Below are 26,729 nucleotides of genomic sequence, written 5' to 3'. Positions count from 1 at the left end.
AAATTTCTTTTTTCTAATGTGATGCAGTGGACGCTAGCTTCTTTTTGTTCTCGTGAGAGGGGCAGAGGCGCCAGTCAGTTTCACATTTTCTTTTTAGAAGTCGTAGGTCCTTTAATTGTGGGGTGAACCATTTATTGAGGTGTAATTTAGGTTTACTCGGTCTCAGTTTGAGAGGGGCGACTTTGTCTAGAGTGGCGAGCATAATCTTGTTGTACTCTTGCACCAGAGTGCCTGGGTCCAGGCTATCTGGCAAAGAGTTTAAAGTGGGTAGGATATTGGGTATTACGCTACCCACTGTTATATTCTTTTTTAGCCTGGTTAGGCAGGGTGGAGCCACTTGAGGGACTGTGGGTCTCTTGGTGGTGGAGAGTGTCAGGGACACAAGATAGTGGTCCGTCCAAGATAAGGGAGAGATGGCAGTAATGGTAGCTGTGCAGTTATGATCTGCTACCCAATCCAAGGTTCTACTCTTAATATGGGTGGGAGCTGTTACCTTTTGTGTAAAACCTGATGCGTTGATGGAATTTACTATTTGTTGTGCCTGTTTGTCCAGAGGGTCATTTAGGCCTAGATTAAAGTCACCAAGTAGCAGTACTTGAGAGGTTGGTTTAAGGTTATTGTCAATTGTGCAGGTCTTCTTCAAAAGGGCCGGTAGGTCCCGGAGGTCTATAAACTACATGTATGGTGAGAGATTGTGAATCCTTGAGGGGTAGTTTAATGGAGAGGGATTTGCAGGATTGCAGGTCGTGGGAGACTATTAATCTCATGGATAGGCTCTCTCTGGAGATGATAGCTATTCCACCACCTCGGGCTCCGTCTCTATCATGTCTGAGGATAGTGAATCCTTCTGGGATGGCTAGTGCTAGCGCTGGTCCTGCGGCACTGTGTAGCCAAGATTCAGTTATGGCTATGAAGTCTAGACTTTCTTCTGTAATTAAGTCAGCAATGTCGATGGCGTGAGCCACCAGCGATCTAGTGTTGAGGAGAGCTCCCTTGAGAAGTTGGTTCTCTTCCTTAATAGCGGTCGGGCTGGGTTCAGGGTTAGTATGGACCGATGCCTTAGTACCTAGAATAAAGGTCTGGAGCTCGGGTGTACTACAGGTGGCTAGAGTAGTAGGCACTTTGAGACTAGTGAGTGGTGTGATATGGTAGCAGTTAGTTTTCTTATTGGAGGGTGGTAGCGATCTAGTGAGGGGCTCGTAAATTTGTCAGCAGTGGTCAGAAAAATAGATGTTGGGCCATCTTCAGGACAAAGGTTACTTCTAGAAGATCAATCTTGTTCCCCATTTGACATAAATTGACAAATCTGTGGACCATAAATTATGATTTGGACTTCTGAGCTTATTTGGTCTCCTGGGTGTAGCAATAATTAAGCATCCAGTGTCCGGTTTCAAGCAAAACACATATGTGTTTGTTTCCTCTGATCCAGTCTCAATTCCACCAGAGTAGACAGTTGTCCGTTTATTAACGTGTGGGCTTAACTGTTAAGGCCAGCAATGGCGAGTATCCCAATGACGGGTGTTCTGCCTTAGTCAGTTTTGTATTTTCTTCAGAGTTAAACCGCGTTGCATCTCTCATTGCAACCGCGTTGCACCAGAATAATCATAGGACAGTGAAAAAAGCTGTTGGGGTGAAGATAATGATCAGTGTGAATGCTGTAACTGAAGAGCACACACAGACTGAAAGCACCAGCCATGAACACCTGAAAGGAAGTCTCCTGGCACCCCCAGGAACACAGTTTTACTATCCCAAGAATCATAAGATCTATGTGGGACATTGGGTATTCTGTCTACCAACTAGGGAATGTTTCCACATTACCTGGAGTGTGGATGAACATATAAAGAATGCACGTGACCTGAGGGAGATGGACAAGATATATACTGAAGAAACCACAGTGTGAAGATAAGGTGAAGAAGATTGAAGAGGTGTTCGAGGACTCGACCGGAGGAGGGACTGTAGAGAGGAAGATGTACACGTCACTCATGGAGCCTGCCCCTCACCTCCATCATACTGGAAAAGCAGCAAGAAAGCACTTTCCATGACACCTGGTTTGGTCCCAATACTGCATCGAAGATATGAATGACGTTATGCGCTCAGACAACCGTATCAAATGTACCCTCGAACTGAAGTGGTAGACAGAAGTCTGCAGACACCACCAGACATAGAAGAGCTATCAGTACAGTCTGACAGATGTAAAGTGACATCATGAAGAGAAGGGACAATGATATACAAATACTTAAAGAATGAAGATGTAAGTGAAAGGAACAAAGTAAATGAACATATGGATACGAAGAAATCATATATACTAAGAAGATAAGTAAGAAGAGCTGCAGTAGGTGTATATATGCAGAAACGCGAGGTAGATGAGAAACATAGAAGCTTGCTACAGTAGAAAATATAACACAGGTAAAGCAGCCATGGTGAGAAGTTGGACATCTGTTTCATGTATTAGTAAGCTAAAAAACCCAAGGAGAGAGACCAAGGCTGAAGCGCTGACAGGCACTGGAATACAAATTTGTGCAAGAACAAAGAAAGTTTGCTTGGCTAAGGATCAAGGATGCCACAGTCAGAAGCAATTGCAAGGTACAAAAGGAGTCGAAGAGGATAAACCATGTAGGTAAGACATATTTCTCTTAGATTAAGCAAAGGAGTGAATATTTACCAGTGCCAAGTATTGTACAATTGAAGACATGGAAAGCATATGAAAGCCGGGGCAACCAAGTCTCCAGAGGCCAAGAAGAGTAATAGCACCTAGTATAATTGAATCAAATAACACTAAATACGAGGACAGAATGGACAAATCATGGTCTCCTCACAAGTGGCGCAAGACCAGAAAATAAGGCCTATTCATAATGCTCCAGACAAAGATAGCAATGTACCTTTACTCCCTTAACATTTCCGGACAAGAGAACAGTCAACAAGGTCAACTACAAAGAAGAGGCCTATGGCCTAACTGGTGAGAGATGGGTGGCTAATTGGCCAAGTGGGCAGCTGGCTGACGTTGTTCCCCGCACCTAGGTTTCATTTTGCTTACGTGCTGCTAACAAGCCGAGTGTCCAAGGTTGGAAGTGGGTGCCAACCAATCAGAATGGCCTATGTGATGATGGACTATACATTGTTGCAGAGGCCAATCCGCTGCCGTTATTCTACTATTATCTGTATTATACGCAGTTAGAGGTTGTTCCATGCGTGCCTACCAGATAAGAGGCAGCCAATGATGTTACTAACACCTAAATAAGCTATAGGTATATATGTGCCCTTAACCAATCCCTCCACCCAATAGGAGTTTACTATTTACCACGTAGAATGATGTCATAGCTGATGTATATTGAGGTATAAAGCCTTTGAGTAACTGAAATGTATTCGAGCGTGACTGAGCTACAATTTGTTATGCTTGCCTGGCTTCCCTACTTTATTGAACTGATAATAAAATAGTGCTTTGCCATATTCTTTCAGTATGTCTGGTTAATTGGGCCCGTAATCAGTTATTATGTTAATCCCGTCCAGCACTTGAAACACTCCAGATGCTACAGCACACTGTAGAGAAAGGACCCTGTGTCCCTCCGTCCTATATAAAGGGGGCGTGAGGAGGGTTGAATTGCCTCGTCTTGTGAATAAGAGACATTGGAAGGGTCTACATCATTCTGTAAATAACTGTTTTTTTACATTTTGTTTGTAGTTGTGTATATAAACGTGTTTTGGTGTTGGTTGTCCAGTTGTGTGGATAGGTGTTGTGTTGTGGTGAGTGTGTGAGTATAAGTGTTTTTAAGGTGACCAGTGTTTGGCTTTTGGCTTGTGGGATGAGCGAGGGGTTTTGTTGGAGCATTGGGCGCATTCGGAGTAAGATGCTGCTGGATCAGTGGTCGGTACACCTAGTGCTTTAAATAAGGTTGTATTTGAAGGAGTATGAGTACTCTGTGAGAACATATGTGTGCGGCCCTTCTGCGATACAGGGAAAAGATATTAAAGTATCATTGTGACATGTATACTTATTTGGCATCAAAATATAGAGGGAAAAAGTTAAAAAGCAGGAAGAGTATACTCGAATTATGGAAAATGTTTGAAGATTTAGAGAACGCCCCTGCCAACAGCAAGGACAGAATAGCACACACTCATTGCCACCCCCACTACCCCATCTACTTATGGGTGCTTTCCTTTACAGCCTGCCATGGGATACACCAACCCTCAGAATGTGCCCCCCACTGAGACCAGGCAGGGAACCCCATCAGGGTGCAATGATACAACATGGGACCCATTGATTTCAAATAGGGATCAGGGAGAAATAGAAGTGTCAGAGGAGGAGCTAATGCGAGCAAAGCAGGGACAGAGGGTGGCGATAAGGATGGACCAACGGAGCGCAGGCACATTTCTTTTTAGAATTGATAGCAGGGTCATCAAGGAAATCCAAGTGTTGACAAGTGACAAACACCACAATTTATAGGGAGATCCAAAGAGATCCAGAGAGTCCACCGCAGGGGGTTCACATGCTCCAATAGTATAGCTTATGACTCGGTAGGTACCGAAAGGGAAGTGGAGGTCACAGAGGAGGAGTGGGCAGCGGATGACAAACAGGGGGTTGACCAAGGGCCAGATCTGAGGGCATAGACACCATGGGGCTCGAGACTTAGAACGCGCCAGGGTCAAACGGCCCTAGCAAAAGGCAAGAGAGAAGGAAGAATGTCGCAGCCTGACAAGGTGGGAGCACAGTTTCCGTTGTTGCATAAGGGACTAAGGAGAGCACACTATGTGTCCTGGCCTAATATGGATTGGAACAATTTAATGAAGGCGCTACCCTCACTTACAGCAGGCAAGTGGATAGATGCACTAGAAAAGCAGACAGCATTGATCACATTAGCTGTAGGGTACATAAAGAGTGTGTTCACTGCACTGCTGGTGGAGCAGGTGGAAATATGGAAGAAGGCTAGGTGTCCAGGAGTACAGATGAACAGTGACGTTCATGATGGAGCGCAATTTAACAACTTTCAAGCACATGTATGGAAAGCTTTGATGGTGGCATACCCAGACAAACTCGACATAAACTCAATTATGGCCTGCACCATGAAGGCAGATGAGGACCCTGTACTGTATATCAATCAGATTCAGGAGAGGTGCCGAGCGGAGACAGGGGAAGCAGAGGACAAGAATATAGCAATATTTTATTGCATGTTACATAAGGGTCTCCCTAAGGAAGTACAAAACGATTTGGATAAGGTGGTTGGTATAGAGGCAAAGGGATAGGCTGAAATTCAGGCACACATAGTGCATCATTGTAGAAGGAGACAAGAGAAGGAGGAGGAGATAGCGGAACAAGCGCAAAGGGCAGAGGCAAAACATGTACAGAAGAAGTTAGCTCAAATAAGTGTGGAAGGAGCTATGATTACTAACACCACAGAAGGGCAGCCTGACCTGAGACAGGCACAGGAATGGGTCGAAGTGTACACAGACGACAGGCAGCAAATGGGATGTTTCCAGAGGGGAAGAGGAGTGTTTCAGAGAGGCCCGGGGAGTGGATTCGGATGGATGAGTTATAGGTTTTGAGGACAGTGTTGGTTGTGTGAAAAGGTGGGACCTTTTGCACAAGAATGCAGAAGCAGGCCACCCTGTTTTGATGATCCTTGCACCTACCCTAGCAGACCAGCGTTTGCACTCACTTATCACCCGCCGTCAAAGATGCATCCCCCAGTTATCATGTATGCCTCAGGTCCCATTCAAGCACCCAACCCATTACAACCACAGCATTTTCATTACCCATGCAGCCAATTCAGTACCCAGCACCAAATGTCACCTAGTAATTCATGCAGCAACCACCCCCGCAGACCCCCTCCGCAGACCCCTACACAGACATTGGATACAAATCCCCTGCCACAAAGTACAGTGAGCATTACACAGGAGCAAGCGCTTTAGGGGGCAATCCTTTCCCACCTCCTAGGACAAATATCTATTCCCCGATAGGGCAGCCCAAAGAGAGCTCTGACGTGCCAAGTTCTGTCAGTCCCTACCAACCCAGAAGAGGAACCCCAGGTGGGAGTGAGGATAGGAAATAAAACATTCACATTTATGGTTGACAAAGGAGCTACACAGTTCTGTATTAGGGAAGGAAGGTGTACATGCATTCATGTTGGTGCAAATTCTGAGAGTATTTGTATGGGGGCGAGGAAGGGAGTGGCAGACACGTAAATTGCATTCTGCCCCTCCTCTGCACCATACAAATGATTGAAAATGGGATGTAACGTTAATGGAAGACGTAAGGCTTTTACAGCTTTTATTAACCTTACGCCTGGCCTATAATGAGACACTCACTGATAAAGCTAGAGCTTTTGGTTTTTGGAAAGGCATTGTTGCACGGCGTTCACCTTTTGTTAGCTGTTGACATCATGTGCTGGCATCACTGGATGAGTATTGGTGAGCTGTCATGGGAACTGAAGATACACCTTCACAGCTTTAGCATACTTGCATTAATGTGTACTGTAATGGCACAATCTGCTCTCCCCCTGCCTCGGGAAGCAATCATTCTACAGCATTCAGACCTGTGAATCCTTTCACAATTCACTGTTGCTTTCTTTGCATGCAGAAGGATGCACATTTATGGAATGTTTGGATTGCAGTACAAAGTCCATTGGATGCCCACTGCCCTCTACAATTTCCATGATGAAGATAGGCAAGTCACTCAGGCAAACTAAAAAGAGTCCATGGATCCTGCCATTACAAGACACTAGTGCAGAGAAGCCCAGGTGAGAGAAACACTTATTTCATACGGTGTACCATGTCGCAATCAATTGTTAAACATCTTAAATGCAAGAAAACACAAAGTATCTGACAATGTTAAAATCAATCAAATACGTGTCAAATCAATTCATGAGTATGATTTATTTATTTAACTTTTATGTAGCACAAACCACACTGTGCAAAGTTTCAAAATAGAAAACTCTGTGAAAAATACTGTTTATAAAACAATCATAACATGTCATGTTATATATACCGTATGAGCTTTAGAACAGAACAAACGTGCTCCTGAATGCACAGCAGAGGCTGTTTTGTAGTGTAGATACTTGTCTATAAGTCAGGATATATGTGACGCTGATGACATTCTTCCTACACAACACAATCCACTGATTACAAGCTGTGTCAAGATAAAGAACAGTCTATCGCACTGCGACATAATGCTACCTGCAATGCAATGGTGTATTACCATGAGCTTTCTTGTTTCTCTGCGGAAAAGAGCAATGCCTGCTGCTTGTTGGGGGCTGTCCCGGTCCACCGGGCAGCCCCATACTCGTGTCGGGTAGCACCCGACACAACACGCTGCAGTGCGGCGATCACGCCGCGGGATGAAGGGTGGGGGTTCATCCCACCCGCTCCGGGACACCGGAGCGCCACACATGGCCGGCTGGCAACCGGCTTACCGCGGCCCCGGCTCTGGGGGCACCCAGGCCGGGGTCGCCACCCTGGCCCGACTCACAGGGCCAGGGAGACACACATGGACGGCGTTGCCCGGCAGGGGCACCGTCCGGACGGCGTTGCCCGGCAGGGGCACCGTCCTGGAGCTGGGCCCCTTCCTTGGGCCCAGCGCACGTGGTGGGGCGCCCCCATGGCGCGGACACAAACACACACACCACGGAGTCTCGCTGGTCTCGACTGACGAGCCGGAAGCAGCTCGTCCCTTTTATTAACGTGGTCACATGGGAAGCCATGTGCCACAACACACACTGGAGGATACCATGTCCTCCGGGCAGGGGTGACATGCAACACTGCTTAACAGGTACATTCTCCACATATACGCTTGATAAACAAATAATGTCAGTGATTGCACCAGAACTGGTTTCAAGCTCTGTCACTGTGTAACATAAACAATTGCAATTTGTATAGCGGATACATGTATACTTATGCTCTGCACAATGTAAAAAGTAAATTCACTGGAAAAACATTTTCAGTCATGGCAGAAGAGGCTGCAACTCTATCCCAAAATGTCTTCAGGAGGAGACTAACCAGCTTAGCTTCAGAAAGCAGCTATAGAGCGTGCTAGTGTAGCCTCCACCAAATGATCTGCCTGTAGTATGCCCAGAAACACGGTTATGGACAATTTAGCAGTTATCTTTTCCTAGAAATATGAAGAGGAAAAAGGAAAGCTGTTTTTCATGGTAAACCTATAGTAGCTTTAATGAAGTCATACTTGGTGCAGAACTGCAGCCACCTTTACATTGGAGGCTCACTTGTTTTAAGGATAAGCTCCATTCTGCCTACCAAAAAATGGATGAAGACGTTATTGACAATCTCAAATGAACTTCTTCAACATAATGCCTATTTTAGTCCGAACTTTGTTCATGCGCTTCCGCTTGAATGCATAATGCACCCTTGACATCATGGGGCTGGGCAGAGGCATCCCTTTAATTAATAGGGTCTGCCGTCTTTGCAAGTCTCCCAAGGTCTTTCGAAAGCTGGACACATCTTCTCGTAGAGTGTGAGACAACTAACTCCCTTAGACGCAGGTGCTTTGAGCCGTTAGTTTGTGAGTCTGATACCTTTGATAATGAAATGTTTTGGCAACATCTTCTTGCGAGCAACCAACAATTGTTCATACCAGCTCGTATTAGAGTTATTAGAGCAGTCTATTACATGCTGGGTGAGAATGTATTTAGGGGGTTTTGTCTCTTTCTTAGCATTGAAGTGAAGATTTTCACAAGGATCGAAAGCAAAATGTTCACTGCTTCCTGTGTAGCAAGCCTCCAGCCAGTGGCCTTGGCATCCTTCCATGGCTTTGGAAAAGCAGAAGAGTGCCGCAATTCATTAAGAGGAGTTGAAAAAGAACTCAGCATATTTAGATTTTCTTCAAGGAAGATGACTGCTGGATTCGGAGCCCGGGCTGAACCACAAGATAGTTAATGCCACTTTGTCTCTACTGGCCCAAGCCACCTGGCGCATGAAGACTCTTACAGTGAGTCTTCCACTTTTGATATAAAGAGACGCACCAAGAGACCCACTTGGTGCAGTGGATCTTGATAAAGAGATTACGGTAGTTAACTTGTGAACTAGGTGCCCCTTCACAAGAAATTCCTAGGTACCCTGACCCACTGGCTTTTACCATATGCCCTAGAGACTGGTCATGTACCACGTTCCTACCTTACCCAAAGGCATTTTAAAAAGTAACCAATTATGTTCTGTGTTTTCACTGTGTTACTCATTCTTGCCTGCATATGTCACCTCCTGCATTACAAGACCCAGATTATACAATCGATATATTTCCAGCCAGCATTATCTGGGTTTTATAGAGTGCTCAGTCTGCTAGTGCTTGCTGAGGAAAAGGGTGGAAAAGGAGATGAGGACAAGAGGTAAGGAAATGAAGAGAGACATCAGTGCATAGAGGTAATGTTTTTAAGGGCCCAGAAAAAAAGAGAAAAAAATGTCCAAGCTCCTAATGGCTAGGCAAATAATGTTCCAGAGAGATGAAGCAAGAATGGAGGACGAACGGTCACCCAGTCTCGCCCATTTTGATCTAGGAATGATCAAAATGTTTGACTTACTTAGCAGAGACAATGCGAAGGTAAGTAGCTTCTAAACTTGGCTGTGATGAAGGAGGAGAGACACAAAGAGATTGATGAATAAGTCTGTGAACCTTGAATTGTATTATCTACGAAGACAGATGCCAGTGGAGTTTAGCCAGCAATGGTTTGGCAGAGGTACGATATGAAACTCCCAAAGCAAGTCTGGCTGCCGCATTTTGTACGAGTTGAAGACATTGAGTGGGATAACTGGACATCTCTAACCAAAAAGGCAACACGTCTAAGTGACGAAACAAGAGCTGAGACAGAAGTTGGGTGCATGTCTAGAGGTAGGAAAGGGAGTCGTTTAAAAAGATGTTTTAAGCTACAAAAAAAGCAGCTGCTACTCACACCTTAAATCTGAGGTTGAAGAGAAAGATATTGATTAAACCGAAACCCCAGGTTTCGTATTGACGATGCTGGTTGAGGTGGAGTACTGACCCCTGATACCAGTGCTGGGGGCCACAGAGGCCTATGCTCCTACTACCATCACCCATGTCTTGTTGGCATTCAACTTCAACCATGTGCTTGCTATTTAACCATTCAATTATCCACTGAGCAAAGGCAGTTTGGCAAATTAGGCAGAGGTGAACCCAGCAGGATCTGGGTATCTTCTGTATGAAAAGAACCGAAAGCCATGTTCATAGTTCGACTGGGCCGGAAGGCAGGGGTAAACATTAAACAAAAGGGGTGCAGAGCGGAACCCTGGGGGACCCCTCCACAGCGGATGCCACATCCAAGCCTGGGTTAAAGAAGATGAGAATGGGGCCATAGTGAATACCTATGTGCTCCAGTTTATTCAGGAAGATATCATAGTTGACCGTTCCAAGGGCTACCAATCAGTCTAACAAATCAGTGCAGTGAGTCTGCTGATGTCTATTGTTAGACTAAGATCATCTAGGGCTGAAAGCAAGATGGACTCTGTTCCTCTTGCAAGTCAGAAGCCAACCCTTAAAGAGCCCAGTGCCTCACTGGACTCTAAAAAGTCCCTAAACTTTGGCTTGACTATAAATTCATATAAATTCAATGCTCTTAGCCATGGCATAGAGGAACGTAATAGGAATAAAATGAAGGGTCAAAGATGGGTCCAATATCCGTGTACTTCCCTTGCAGGGTAGGATTTTAATGCTTTCATTGGTGATCTGTGTTTACGTTAATTGCATATTTTTATAGACCATTGCTTGGACACTTGTTTTATCGGGTAAATACCATACTATTATTGTTTGGATGCTTCCATTACTGGCTACGACCTCTGAAGGGTATGGCCTGTCCTCAGCCTACAACACCAAAAAGAGGAGAAAGGATAACAGTTCACTTTCTACCTTGTTAACATTTATGACCGAATAATCACCATGTCGAGTTGAGGTACAGGTTCGACACAACGCACTGAGGCCTTTGTTTGCTCACCTTTGTTGGTCTGCTCATCAGTCTTGGGTTGTGTGAGACTGGGGGTTTGGTTTTTAGGTGTATAGGATTTCCTTTTTCAGTGCATCCTAATATTTCTTGTTTCCACTAATCCTTTGTGATACTCTTGATACTTAGATTCTGCACCCATTTGCTGGCATTCACACTTCTGATCCTGCAATTTCCTTCAGCATTTCTGCTCTTTAAGTGCAGGCTTACACCGTGTGATGGGAATTGAGGATGGTCTCAGGCCATTCCTATGGCAGGACACTGCACACATTTAGCTGGGACAGGAGCTGAAACCCAGTTAGGGCTCACCAGACAGGAGCCTTGCCCTTTGAGGAGCCTCCAGGAGGCATACAGAAGGCACAGGCTGATGGGCTCTTCTCGGGCATATAGTAAACAGTCAGGGTTTGAGTAAGACTAATTGCAGAGTAGGGTATCCAGGTTGCGCCATTGGAAGAGGAGTACAATTGTTTCACTCCCTCAGGTTGATCAAACATTCGGAAATAGATGCAACTTGCCTACCAGTTTGTCTGCAATGTCAAGAATACGGCCGCAAAGAGCGTGTGAGTAAAAATGGAGGCCCAGAGCACCCACTTGGCACTAACTTAATTTGTCACAGTGAATGGCTAGCTATTGAAGTTCCAATGTTCTTGCTTAAGCATCTGCCTTATCAATAGTCTTCAATTTTAGATCCTTCAGCCAATGCCCTGGCCCTTCTTCAATTAACGGAGAGAACAGTGGTCGTCGAACCTAGTGTTTCCTAGACCAGCATAGTTGTCGCTCCCTCTTGTAATCATGTTTCTACCCCAGACATGGGACAGAGACCCCACTGCTGGGTTTTTATGAAGCCACAATTACAGATGTGGACGAGGGCGTGAAATACTTTGTTATGGCAGACCTATCAGGACCATCAACCCTGTAAATTCCAGGACCCTTCTTCGGCAGCTGTCATCTGTGGATTGAGTGTTCCCCTTTGTCTTTCGATGGTTTCTGCACTTCTTAAAATAGTGCTAATAATTGGCCTCTGATATCCCCAGTCCTTTTAAACATGTATTTGGCCATGTCTTTATAATCTTGAAAGTATTTCTGTGCTGTTCACAGTCCAAAGGTGTCAGTACAAAAATATGCTAAAATGTATGGGGGAAGAAGACCATTTTGTTAAACTCCAATCATGCCTTTTGAAAACAAAAGAATAGGTGAGGGAAAGCGTCCATCAACTGAAGGAATCAAAGACAGAATTATTATTTTTGCCAGTCACAGCCTAAATGTCCATAAATATATGTCCCCACTCTTCTCTTTGCTATCAGAATATGGGCTTGATCAAAGTCCCAAGCCTCAGTGGAGCATTGCTTCCTTTCTTTTATCATACCACCAGGCTCTTGTGGTCGGCGCAACCATTTACTCTCGACTGTACCATAATAACACCCCATGACAAGTCTATTGGAGTATCTCAGCATAAAGCTCCAGAGGCACAAGCCAAGACACACACTCCTTGTGTACAGCTTAAGCAAGAAGTATGCTCATGTTTAGGCCAGGCGCTCTCTTCACTGGTCCCCATTTAAAGACTGCTTATTTATTTATTTATTTGCAGTGCTTATATAACGCTTTTACCCAAAGCACTTTAACATAAGAAAAACATTACAATAAAATGACAAATCTATCACAATAGAAGATGAACGACCAGTTATCGAGAGAAAGAGAGAAGTAGGGTTACCATTACATGCCTCACCCTTAAATTCCAAGTACATCCATCCCCTAGCAACCTTTCCAACAAGGTCAGACAGTACACTCCTAAGAGGCTCATTTTACATCCAAGCTTTCAGGGTCTTGCTCAACTCATAAGACTTTACTAAGGACTGTCCACATCAATAGTGAGTAAGGTTTTCAACATCAAGATACGCCCCCACTACTCCCGTTTTCCCAGAGTAGTGTACAATACATAGTAGTAATGCTGGCAATGCTGCTCGGGCAATTAGTAACAACTCTCTCTCCTCTGGTATCTTCCCGGAAGCCTTCAAAACCTCTTATGTCAAATCCCTTCTCAAGAAACCCTCTCTTGACCCCCTCCTTCCTTCAAACTACAGACCTATCGTCAACAACTTCTTCAATACTAAACTCATTGACCGCGCAGCTTACAGGCAACTCTGTCTTTTCTCTGAAGCCAACATGATCCGCGAACCAGCCCAATATGGGTTCAGACCCCTTTGTGGATCTGAATCTGCTCTTGCTTCCATCTGGGATGATCTAAAAAGAACAGCTGACTCAGAAGGATGCGCTACACTCATCCTGCTTGATCTAGCTGCTGATCTTGACACCATTGACCACACAATTCTCATGGACAGGCTTCACACACTAGCCATCAGAAACTCTGCACAGAAACCGATCTCATCATTCCTCTCTAATCGATCGCAAATCATGCTCCTTCCACCTTTCACCTCTGTCCCTCGTCCTGACTAAACAGGGGTCCCCCAGGGAGCCTCCCTATCACCCCTTCTCTTCAGTCTCTACCTCAGCCCAATGCCGACAGTCATCTGCTCTCACAACCTTTCATGCTTTAACTATGCAAATGACATCCAGATCATTTTCAAGATCCCCAAAACACATACCTCCTCCCGTCTGACCTCTCCTCTTGCCTCTCTGCAATGGATCATTGGATGGCAGCCAATCACCTGCTGCTCAACCACGGAAAACTGAAATACTACTATGCGCAAATACCGCCCTCATCCCCCAACAAATACCCGGGCCACATGCCCTATTAGCCCCCTCTCGGCAGTTTCTGCCTCTGTAATAAATCTGGGATGCACAATGGACTTGGAGCTATCCCTCTCCCAACACATCAACTCCGTGTCCAGAACATGCAACTTCTACTTACGCACCTTAAGACTCATTTTCCCTTGCCAATCCTACCCTCATGCAATATTTGTCACTATTCTCTCCCACTTAGATTATGTCAACTCCATCTATCTAGATGTCCCAGTACATCAGCTCAGGAAACTCCAACGAATTCAAAACTCTGCGACCAAACTCCTGCTCACCTTCTCACCTAGAAAACATATTCCCACTGCCCTCAGAACACTACACTGGCTCACTATCAGCCGACAGGCCACCTTTAAAGCCTTTGACATCACTCACCGTGCACTCAACCACACTGGACCAGAGTTCCTCCAGGACAAAATTACACGTTACCATCCAACCAGGCTCAGCACTCCATCTCGTAACACCCCCACAACTTCAACAGATTGGGAGGATTCGCTTTCTCTATCCAAGCCCCTTATATCTGGAACTCCCTTCCACTACACATCCGCTGCAATAAACATTACCTCTCCTTCAGAAAAGAACTAAAAATTTGGGGGATAGGAAATATGTTAGACTTAGAGGGACTGTTGAGGGTAGGAAATGTGTTACATCCTAGATGATTTGCGAGGGATAGGAAAGGTCTTACACTTAGATGGATTGCTGGGGGTAGGAAATGTAGTGCACTTAGATGGTCTGTGAGGGATAGGAAATGTTTTAGACTTAGATGAACTGTAGGGGATAGGAAATATGTTACACGTGGATGGTTTTCAAGGGATAGGAAATGTATTACACTTAGATGGATTGGTCGAGGTAGGAAATGTACTACACTTTGAAGGTTTTCGTGAGGGATAGGAAATGTGTTGCACCTTGATGGATCATTGGGAGATGGGAATTGTTTTGCACATGGATGGATCTTGCGGTGGGAAACCTCGGTGCACTGGGTTTGGGGTGGGGTAGGGATGGACATTGCACTTAAAAGACTGCACATGTAGGCCAACACGTGAGTTGCACCTGGACCAAACAGTGTAAGTTACAACATGCACAGCACTTGAATATCTAAGACTAGCACATTCTTGGCACTTAGAAGAGACTGGTAAGACAGCATGGGCCTCATTACGACCCTGGCGGTAAGGGGTTAACGCCAGCGTTAGCTGCGCCGACCCCTTACCGCCAATTACGAGGTCCCCTAGCGCCATGGTGCTTTTAACACCTGCTTTTAGCAGGTGTTAAAATCCATGGCGCTAAGGGACCATGGAGTTAATTACGCCACCGTAATTTACGGTGGCGTAATTAACGCCTTCCCCACTCCCATTATGCCCTATGGGGCAAAAATGGGAATGGGGAAGGGTAAATGGGGATTGGGGACTTACCGCCCGCCTAGGTCGGAATGGGGCGGTAAGTCCGCCAACCACCATGGCGTAAACGTAGTTTACGCCATGGTGGTAAAGTCACGGCCCAGGCGGTAACTTACCGCCTGGGTCGTAATGAGGCCCCATGTCATTTTAGACCGCCCTTATGCTCAATATCTACACTGGTAACCTTCATCGCACCTGTACATCCTAAATCATCATTGGTATCCTGATCCTGCAGTTAGTAGAAGATAGTGGTTCTATGTCATTTCATTGACAAATTTTCTTTCAATGTATTTTTTAGTGAAGATTTTTCAATGAAAAAATGTTTTTTTTCTTTTTGGGGTGTTTCCCCTAATCCCCCCATACCCTATGGTTTTTTCTCTATTCCCAAACTGCCCCCCTATATTTTTTTATGATTTTTTGGTTGAAAACATTTCATTAAAAAACCATTGAAAAAAAGTCTGTCGATGGAAGGACGTTGTACCAAGATAGCTTCAGTAAGACTTTCAAGGTAGCCGGTCTGACTCTTTCTGAATCCTATGGCCTTGATCCCATAGTAGCCTGCTTGCACTCAGAAGACTTGTGGGCATCCTACCAATAGTGCCCAGAATATTCTACAATTGGTAGCTGGCTTTTGAAAATGATCTAATGACACAGCAACATCAAAGATAAGCTCCATCAGAGTTCCAGGTATGTATAAACGCACCACTTCGGTAGACATCTGTCACAGGCACGACTATCCATCTACGCACACTAGAATGTAGCTACGACCTACACCTAATGTTTTTAAGCCTACTCACCCGGGACTTGCCTCAACACCTCTGCCATTGGAATACAGCGACAACCTACGACATAATTCTGTTTTAGCTGGACAAATAACAAGTCTCTTGTACTCCCACACAATCATGACCTCCCTTAGCACCCACCCACTTGCCTAATCTCTTGGGTTGCTTACCGGAGCCTAGCCAGCCCAACCAATCCCTAATCTTGGCCATATGCACAAACGCATTCTAAAGCACTATGAGAATTTCCCATACTCTGGACTGTGGTCCCCGAGGGTGTTCCCACCACAAGCACATTGAGACTATAGTAGTGGTAAAAGGCGCTATATAAATGACAATAACAATAACATACATTCACTCACTCACTAAGTGCTACGTTTATTTGAATGTTTTGGGCAGGGGCAATTTTTAAATGTTTAAGAAACAGCAGAATTCCTGTATCCCGCCCCTACAGGAAAAGGTGAGACAGAAAAATTCAATCAGAGCTCTTGATGTATTCATATTTTTCAAATGCCAATCTACTTTCCTGTGAATATAAATCTTTAGTTTCAAGCACACACACACAGCACCGATATGGTTACAAAACAGAGCACCAATCCTCGTGTTCATCCCATTTCCAGCGGATGTTTCCGTGTTTCTTAGCGTTTTACTATACTTGTGTAAACACTGCTTTTCTGAATAAAATAAGGAAAGTGAGGGATGTTGAGAGAGGACAGCATTATCTCTTGCTTCTGGGAATGAGTAGACTTGCAATTAAGGCACGCTCATCATTGGGTACTTGAAAACAAGCTCTAGTACTTTTATCTGCTGAATCTATAGTTTTGTGTTTCGTAATTAATCTGAACAAATCATTCATACGTTCATAATTGTGAATCTAGTGCTTGAGAGTAGTGATTTGTTGGTGTGGAAAGCCACACGCATATTTCTGGATTAATCTTCATGTGAGTTGTGGGTGTGCACGTGAATATTCGATTGAAAACCTTCATATTTTCCTATCTGTAGCTATTCAGCCATTGATCAATTGCACGTTGGTATATTTTGGGGTTTTTCTTCCAGTCCAGATGCCATCGAAGGTTTGCAATCACGTCTGTGTAGTTATCGCCCAGGCCCCCCTTCCATTTGAGGAACTGTTGCTTGTTATAACGATGGACTGAATCCGAGACCTTTGGATAGTCAACAATTGAACGAAGTTTCTTATCCAATGAGTCTGTTACTCCTGGAAAGGTTTTTGCAAGATTTCGTAGCTCGCCGGGATCACTGGAAAGATCTGTGAAAGACCAATGAAACACATTGTTATTATTGGGTCAGATAGACGGAAGGGTTCAACACTTAAGAGCATGGATATCATTGCATGTAATGGAGGTAAGGTCTTTAACAAATTGGGTCAATTCACAAAGGACCACTCAGATCTGGGAAATGCACAATGCTCAAGTCAACAAATCTCAAAGTTCAATTTCACTTTGTGAAGGGACCACTTGTAGAGTGTAGCCCGCACCCTAAGAAAGATACAGGATCTAAGTGCATCAAGCCCGGCACTGCCGCCGGCACTGTGGCAGGAACGACGGTCTGATGGTGGCAACAGGCCTCTGCTCTTCGTGGCTGCTTTACTTATATCCCAGTATGTCATTGCTTCCCCGTGCTAATACCCCTACCCTTATTATAGGCTTTGAAATACATGTAGGGTAGCATCCCTTCTGCGTTGCACAACGAGTGGTCTAATAGGTGATGGTAGGACACCAATGGATTAGGAAGCACTTGTGTTAGGGTGTGCACTTTGAATTACATCAAGGTGGATTTGGCGCATGTAAATGTTGCCTTCGGAGAGTGAAATGACAGATTCGTTTGTAAAAAAGGGATTGGCAGCCATTAATGCAGACCATCTCCACAGATATACCCTTTTTACACACATAGGCTTAATTGGGAATTGGCCCACTCGGACAGTTTTAGAGTTCTGAAACGTCACTTGTGCATACCCAGACATAGATGGCCATCTACAACAACCCTCTTGCCCCCATGCAATCCATATGGAACACAGCAGCACAACTCATCCTACATCTACCCAAACATCCACACATGACCCCAGATCTCCTTAAGCTCCTCTGGCTACGAATACCGCAGAAAATCACTTTCAAAGGGCTCTGCATTTCATGCAAGGCTATCCATCTTAAAACCCCATCCAACAAATTTAAACCCATCACCCACATAAACACCAGATAAGGCAACCAAAATCTCTTACGCATTCCACTCTACAAGCTAGCTTGCCCGCAAAAAGAAGCCTTCACACAATGGGCACACAGAGCCTGCAATGCCCTGCCACGCCACATCCCGGCAGCACCTTCCATCAACGACTGCAAAAGCCTCAAAACATAACTCTTTACCCACACCTAACCGGCCATTTATCCTAATCTTGCTACCCTGTCCTGAAAACATTGTAACTTCTTTTCCACCTCCTCTCTTTTGAGCTTTTTAAGGTGATCAAAGACCCTCTGAATAGGGCCAATGCTGTAGAAAAGTTTACATTATATATCTACAAGCAACTTTTGGGAAATCTTAAACTGGACAGTTTGCCTACATCCTACTACATTTGCACCTCTACAAGCCAAACCTTTGCTGGTGCTAATGTTTAATAAATTGGGCTCGATAGTTTACCACAGACATTAAATATAGAGGGACTCCTGAAGTCTATGGTCTGCGAGCAGAGGGGACTGCATCTGTGTAGACGTATGTACATGCAATCCCCCCATGCAATAGTCATTGATTATCTGGCAGGAAATCTGGCAGGCCCAGATTTCCATGCATGTTTACAATTCGCTGTGCATGCAGTGGTAAATATACCCACCCACCCCATTAACATGCATGTTAGGAGACGTTCATATAGATGCCTATAGAATCTGCCAGCTTTGAGCAGATGTGCAATTGAATCCATGGAAATCCATAGCCTCTCTGCCTACATCAAAATCTTATGCCGGAGGAGAGATGCTATTGGATTTGTGTGGAAGAGCAGAGAGGGGTGGTACATTCAAAAAATAGGATACAAGCCCCCTCTCCACCATACAAATCCATGAAAATGGCTCGGTTTATAACAATCGTGTGTAAAACTTTAACACATGCTTTTGACGCACACCTTTTACCAACCGCAAAATTCAAAATGGCCCCCAGATTGTGCTAAATTTTAGGAGAGATGAGTCAAATCATGTGTCTCTTGGAAAAAATATGTATTGAAAAATAATTAAAACATCTATACGGATAGATATACTGATGCTGCCTGACTTAGCTGTTGGATAGTGGGGTCGTGGGGTCGCCCTGCGTGAGGCATGGGCTTAGCACATTGACACCTTGGACCTTAGTAGGTCCTTCTACCTGAAGGGAATTAAATAGAGGTGATCGCACATAGCCATTAGGGTCTGTACACTTGACTCTCGGCCCGCGGATGCAGAAATCATATATGAAACCCCAGGGGGAAACGATGGGTTCTGAACTGTGACAGGAAACCTGAGAAGCAGTCAACAAGACACCTAATGAGATGATATGATATGATAGGTCATTTATAACACGCCTAAACACACGTTTTTCTAGGTGCAACAAGGCAAGGAATGGGGCGACAGAGCAGGACACATTTTCGATCTTACTAGGCCTTGTGTCATTCAGATCGCGCAAGTGCAGGGGTCACGGGGAGAAGTGCCAGCAGGGGTCAGGGGAAGGAGAGTGCAAGTAGCTAGTAAGTGCTTCGGTTGGTGGCTCATACGTGCAGAGAGTCAGGGGGCTGTAGGCTTATAGATGCAGTCCCTTAAGTGGTTAGGATGCCCGGAGGCAGTGCAAGGGCAACTGGTCATGCAGGAGCCTGATCCCATAAGTTCAGTGGGTGGCCAGGTAACCAGGGTGCGCAGCAGACAGGACATCAGCAAGCAAGTGGGAGAGAGAAAGCAGAAGCAAAAGGAAGGTCTTGAGTTGCTTCCGGAACCTTAGATGGTCCTGCTCAAGTTTGAGAGAGGCAGGGAGGCAGTTCCAGAGGGAGGCCCCAGCCGAAGAGAGAGATCTACCCCTAACTCTCTGCCTAGAGAAGCATCTGACCCTCAGAGATTTGGAGGTGGATGAGCTAAGGGACAAGAAGGAAGATGTTTAGGAAGAGAACATTGGAGGAAGTGTGGTCCCCGGCCCCAGAAAGCCCTGTGGACAATGCAGAGGGTCTTGAACTTGATCCTTGTAGCCACAGGGAGTCAGTGGAGAGATTTCAGGGCTGGAGAGATACAATCCCCGGGGCTTGAGGCTAAGGACAAGTCTTGCAGTCCTGTTCTGGATAAGTTGTAAAGGGCCAAGAGTAGAAGCAGGCAGATTTTGAAAGAGGCTGTTGCAGTAGTCCAGCCTAGAGAGGACCAGGGCTCTGGAGACAGTGAGCTTCTGGGGGAAAGTGAGAAAAGGAAGAATACCTCTGAGGAGGTGCAGTTGATAGTGTGTCTTCTAAGAGATGTTGGAGATGTGAGGAGTGAAGGAGAGGGCGGAACCAAAGATGACCCCAAGGTTATTGGCCTCACAGGAAGGAGCAGGTTGAGGGTCCAGGGTTGGTGGCCCTAGTCAGAGAGGGAAGGTGGGAGCAGGTGTCCCAATGAGGAGGTTCTCAGTCTTACTGGCATTAAGGCAGAGATTGTTGGAGGCACACCATTCCTGAATTGCGGACAGTCTGGTATGAGAGAAAGATCAGAAGAGGCTGTAGGGAGCCTGAAGGAGAGCTGGGTGTCATCCGTATAACAGTGAAAGTTAGAGCAGAAAGTAGAGATTCAGTGGGGCACAGGTGCCAGGTAGTGGTTAAAGAGCCAGGGAAAGAGGTTAGACCCCTGGGGAATACCACACGTAGAGTGAGATAGATAGAAGAGAGGAAAGACCCAAGTTGGACCTGGGAGGGTTGATCAGTGAGAAAGGAGGTCAACAAGGCAAGTCCTGACCAGAGATGCCCAGGTTGCCGCAGAGACAATTGAGCAGGATGGAGTGGTTGACCGTGTAAAAAGCAGAGGAAAGATCAAGGAGAATGAGGACAGAAGGAGGGTTAGAGTCAAGATTGGAGAGCAAGACTTCACATTGTTCAGCAGAGTAGTTTCCGTGCTTCTGGCTGCTCTGAAGCCAGGCTGATTATCATGGACAACAAATTGAGTATGTAGATTAAGCTGGGAGATGGCCAGCTTTTCCAGGAGTTTGCCCAGAAAAGGAGTGATGGAGATCGGCAATGGTTTGCCGGAGAGGAAGGACCGGCAGAGAGTTTCTTAAGAAGGGGATGCACAAGAGAGTAATTGAGGGTGGAGGGGAAGGTTGCAGTGGCAAAAGAGTGATTGCAGAAATCGGCCAAGGCTGGAGCAAGGGTGTCAATGTGGCCCTTTATGGTTTTGGAGGAACAAGGGAGCACCTGCTTTGATGATAAGTTCATAGATCAGACTTCTCTAGAAACTTCATCAGGAGTGAACAGGGGGAAAGAGAAGAAAAGCAGAGGAGAAACGGCTGGAGAGGGGGCTGGAATGGTAGAGGGAGAGGAAGTGGAGGTAGAGGCAGAGATAGTGGACAAGATGTCCAGTGTTTTAGTGGTGAAATGAGATGCCAAGGCCGTGCAGAGGGCCTGGGAGGGAACAGGGGAGGTAGAGACTGCAGCAGGATTGGCCAGCTACTTGCAGATTTAAAAAAGATCAGCCAAGTTGTTAGATGCCACAGAGAGATTGGATTGGATGTAAGCTCTCTACTTAGAGAGGGCAGGAAGTCTGTATTGCCTTTGGAGCAGACGGCAGGCCAGTTTGTCAGAGGGTGCGCTTGATGCCCTCCATTTCCTCTCAGCCACACCACACCTGCGCTTAAGGGTGACGAGGACAGAATCGTACTAAGAGTTACACTTAGATGCAGGCTTTAATCGGATCCTCATGACAGGGGCAAGGACAACCAGAACGTTAGAGAAAGAAAGATGATGGTTGGAGAAGGCTGTGTCAGAGTGTGAGTCAGCCAAGGTTGCAGGAGGAGGAGGAGAGAACATAGCGGCAAAAGCCTCCACTGACACACGCTTCATGGGCCGGATGACTGAGAAGGTGGGTGGCAGTGCTGGGGTTGGCTGAAACCTGAGGGACAAAGAGCAAAAGGTCAGAGGAGTGAAAAAAATGGTCAGTCCAAGAGAGAGGAGTGGTGAGAGGGTGCCTTTACATTTATGCACCTAAGACAGGTTGGGATAAGGGAGTCCACTTAGAGGCCAAGCCATGGTGTGGCAAGTAGAGACTGAGGCGGGTCTTGTCAACACCAAGTCCCACATCAGAACTGTACCATCCCCAGAGTTTGGACCCATCAGCCAATCCCCATTTCATCTGCATGGGTAAACACGCCTGAGTTCCCTTAGAATGACTGGAAGGCCAAAGACCCTATAAAAAAGTCCCTTTGACACAAAGCGGTGCAGGTCTGGGAAAGGAGCTTATTTGGAGATGGCTGTCAGAGTGCAGAAGGAACTGGAGCAGAAAGAAGAGGCCAAATGAGAGACACAGGTGGCTGGGGAGAGAAGGAACCAGAAGGCAGAGGTATGAAGGAGATAGGAGGCTGGAGGAGAGACCCGGGGAGAGGGAGAACCACGAGTTTGAGGAGAGGAATATCCAGGTGGCTAGAGAGAAGAAGACGTAAGGAGATAGGGACAGAAATACCTATGATGCTGTGGAGAGGAAGACCTATGGGCTAGAGAGAGGAAGACCCAGGAGACTGGGGAGAGGTAAAAACGCATTACAGAGAGAGAGAGAGAGAGAGAGACTCTTACGAATGAGGTGAGAAAGCTAGACCCAAAAGGTTCAGAGAAAGGGACCCAGGAAGCTAGGGTGAGAGAGAGACTGATGGGGCAGAGTGAAAGTGTCACGGTTCGACCGTGGAATCTCTGGTGCAAATGGCAGCTTCATTAGGCCGCCGCCGGATCGGGAGCAGCTCTCTAGCTGTTTCCCTGCTCAGGTATATAAGGCGGCCACGCCCCCTTTCCAACGCGCTGCAACTCTTTGGTCTGCTCGCGTCGGAACGTCCTGTGCGTTGTTGTGCCATCTAGTCTCTGCCCGAGACCCGCCTTGAACCTTCCAGTTCTGCTGCATCCTTATTATCCACTTTTGATTCTTTTCTGTCTGCCTTCTGTTGTCGCGCGCTCCGCGCTTCCCGTTCCTTCTCTTGCGCTCACTTTCTACAGTTTCCTGTTTCTGCCCAGCTTTCCCGGCTTACTCCTCCCCTTTCTCGACTAGGACCTTTTATTACTTTTTTCCCTCTTCAGCCTTTCCTACTTCCATTTTGCTTACCTGCTTTCCTTCTTGACAGTTCATACCCATTTCGCTTTCATATTTTCTTTCTGGTCTCTTCTTCCCCGCTCCGCTTACCTTCTTCCTTCGTCACTCCTCTTCCTGCTTTCTTCCTACTCCTCCCTTTTCTTACTCTTTCCTTTTTTTAGCTGTCTGGCATTCTCTTAGTTGTTTCTCTCCATTAATTTTCCTTCGTATGAGTTACTGCTACTCCTCTCCCTGGATCCTCTATCACAGTTACCCTACAGTCCATCTCTGGGAATCCGCTGCCTTCGTTGGTCCAAATCCGTGGCCTTCCTTGGTCCAATGGCATCTTCTGTGCCAAGGAGCTGGTCTTTACATTCGAAACAAGCATAGTAATCTGCACACTGATCCCGCATAAGACTCTTCAGGGTTTTTTGTGGCTTTTTCCCTGGATTTGGGGCAAGCTCCCTTGGGTCCGCCTGACGGTTAAAGATCACAGTCAAGGTGGCCTCAGGTGGAGTGCGTCCTTTTCTCTACAAAAGAAAGAAGGGAAAAAAGGCAGAGAAGACTGAAGAGGATCCTAAACCTCACAAGAAGGGAAGGAGGAGAGATAGAGAACCAACCAAGACTCACACACAGGAAACTTCAGGTGAGGAGACACAGGGGGAGGTACCTGCAGACTTTGACAGCAAGTGGCACTGAGTACAGAGGTGCCTCAGTAAGAGGAAAAGGTGCAAAGAGAATTAAGGAGGATGTGATGAGAGGAGTGAAGGAGGCATCTAGGGACACTAAGGAGGGTATGAGAGGAATATATGAGAAGCTGGTGCAATAATTTAAGGAGGAGGGGTTAAGAAGAGAAGCTACGGAAGTGGTCACAAGTCGAGTCAAAGAGGAGTCTGCAGAGCAGCAGGCAGTGGGAAGGGGAGATTTGATCAGAAGGTGGTAAAGGGAAAATGTGAGGAGAATGTGAGAAGAAAATGTGAGGAAGAGAAAGGGGAATGAAGGGATAAGGAGAAGAACAATGAGAGAACTATACTACCCACGCAGTGTGTAAATAAGGGGTCTTACAAACTAGTGCATGTGATCAAGAAGCATGCAAAGACAGAACACTGTCTTTAAAGGAGATTTTTTTTTAACTCTCTTTATTATTTTATACAATAATATAACACAGCAGTATTCACCAGGTAGAAAATAATTATCCATATCACAACAAGTACTTAGCATGCAGGGTCACTTACAAGAACCATCAGATCAGTCCTCGGAATTGTGGGGAGCATGCTGTGCTTTGGACCTTAAAGTAAGCCAAATACAGACCCCAAAAATATTTGGGTCTTGCAGAAGGGTGTGAAGTGGCACAGTATTCCACCTCCACATTGTGATAATCCGGTATATCAGGCTTCCAAAGATCATGCAAAGGAGGTCGACCCGTACCACATACCATAGAAACCCTGCTCTTTGCAAGGACCAAAAGCAGACCCATGAGGTGTCTAACCTGCCCTGCCGCATCACCAATGTATCTCAATAGAGCAACCAAAGAGGAAGGAACAAGACTCTCACGCACAATCTCACTTATTGTGCCAAAAACCTGGGACCAAAAATCATAAACTCGGGGACAATACCATGACATATGTATAAATGTGGGTGGGGAGAACCCGGATCACAGGCACGCCTCCGGTGTCTCGGAAAAGAATCTAGGCAGGTCAACAGGGGTAAAATAAATCTGGTGCAGGAATTTGAAGAGAATCAGTTTAGATGTACTACTCAGTGATACTTTTTTTAGTCTGGGCACAACAATACTGCCATACATTATCCGGGATAGGAACAACAAGGGAATCTTCCCAATTCCCATGAGAATCGTCAGCCCAGCCCACTATGATTTTTGCATTCAGACCGGAAACCAACTTCCCACTGCCCTCAGCACTAATCAACCCATGAAAAGAGGGGCGACTGGAGGTGCCGCAGGAAAAGAGGAAAACTAAGCCTTTTACACTTTCCGAAGTCTAAAGTACAAGACCATGTCCAGTGCAGATGAGCCCCCACAGTGTTTAAACGCCTCCAACGTAAGAAATTGACTCAGAGGAACGAGATCCTGTCAACATGAGATACCCTATCTGTTCATACATTGAGTGTAAACCTTTTCACTCGTAAGCGGAATCCCGAGGGCATGAACAACAGGCAGACGGAGGGAGTACAGCACATCCTGACGTGACTTTTGCTCAATTCGCCGCCAAGCTTTACACAAGATCTCAACCCTGTTGTTAGCCCTACCTATACATCTCAGTGAAGTCAAAATCACTGCTCTCAGGAGAGCAGGCGATGCGAGGGCCCGCTTGATCTGGACATGTGACCTATCTGGGGTTGGGACATACCAATATGACAGGAACAATGCCTGTGCAGCAATATAATAGGATCCAAATACCAGGTTAGTAAGTTCGCTCCTCTCCAATGGGGCCACGACTTGTCCCAGAGCATATGAAGCTGCGTACCCTGCCAGATGAAGCCAGAGACAATGGATTTCACCTCTTTAAAAAAAACGACCTGTAATGCTTTTGAGTTATAATTTTTTGACTAAAAAACATGGTGTCTATGTGAAATGCATTCAGGTTGCGCTTAGAGTCATAATGGATATTCTCTTGAAGCCTCAGTGAAATCTGCAAATATTCTTCAGGCCTTGGTGAAAACTGCATTTTAATGTTAACTCTGAATCGCTAGAAAAGCATATTTTTCTCCACTATGTTAGTCTGCCTTGCTTCAAGGACTGTTTTGAATAAAGATGCCAGCCAGTGTTTGCTAACGTTGTAGAGCCGAAGGAAAGTCATGCTGTTTTTCACACTTTAATGAGAAAGGGAAGAGTTTACCTCTTGAGGTTGCCATGGGCCATTTTGGCAAAGGATCGATGGGAATTGCAACAGGTGGACCTGGAGAGTTAGATCTTTCTGGAAAATGCCATCCTGCATTTGTGGGAGGTTTAAAACAGAGAGCACCAGATTAGGCAGACAGAGAAAAGCTTCGGAGAAAGAGTGGATGCACTGCTTTCTATGCCCGTTAAGCGAAATCTCTCTGCCTGCCTGTTCCAGAGCTTTCCAATGCAGTTTTGTGGCTGCTGCTTTAAGGTGAAGTATTTTTAAACATTCATGTATTCTTTTTACTGCATTTATTATTTTATGTATGCTGTTTTGTGAATAAACGCCATATAGAGCCATTTTACATGTATTTATTACATTTGTTGATAGCGCCCAGGACCCGCAGGTAGCGCTAGATATTGCATTAGAGTCAGTGCATTTGAGACACATAGGTGCCTGCATGGTAGCGGATAACAGTTGTTGTCACAGACAATGGGCCTCATCACGAGTTGGGCGGTAACGCCGGCGCTAATAGCGCTGGCACTATCTGCCCTACCGCCAAACCCCCGGCGCTATTAGTGCCGGATCAGGGGTTTGGTGGTAATGGAATTCCCCATTCCCCACTGAGCCCATTCGGGAATGTCCCATTCCCCATTGGGCTCAATGGGGAATTTTCACGCTCATACCGCCGGCGGATTTCCCGCCGGCGGTATGAGCACGAATTTTCGGCGGATTTCCCCCCAGCTCAGAGCTGGGGAGAAAT

At 45.8% G+C, this 26,729-nt stretch overlaps 1 protein-coding gene across 1 annotated transcript in view; it reads right to left on the bottom strand.

Annotated features, from left to right (window-relative positions):
- Positions 1–6,848: 6,848 nt before the first annotated feature.
- ARSK (arylsulfatase family member K) overlaps positions 6,849–26,729 on the bottom strand; it is a 1,332,773-nt gene continuing 1,312,892 nt past the window's right edge. The window contains exon 8 of the mRNA XM_069627647.1: positions 6,849–17,143. Coding sequence (XP_069483748.1) covers positions 16,869–17,143 — 275 coding nt within the window. The 3' untranslated portion in view covers positions 6,849–16,868. The remainder of the gene's footprint in view (positions 17,144–26,729) is intronic.

Source organism: Ambystoma mexicanum, chromosome 6p (assembly GCF_040938575.1).
Source record: "Ambystoma mexicanum isolate Mex_15411 chromosome 6p, UKY_AmexF1_1, whole genome shotgun sequence".
Taxonomy (NCBI): domain Eukaryota; kingdom Metazoa; phylum Chordata; class Amphibia; order Caudata; family Ambystomatidae; genus Ambystoma; species Ambystoma mexicanum.
This window is presented reverse-complemented; position numbering and strand designations above follow the sequence as displayed.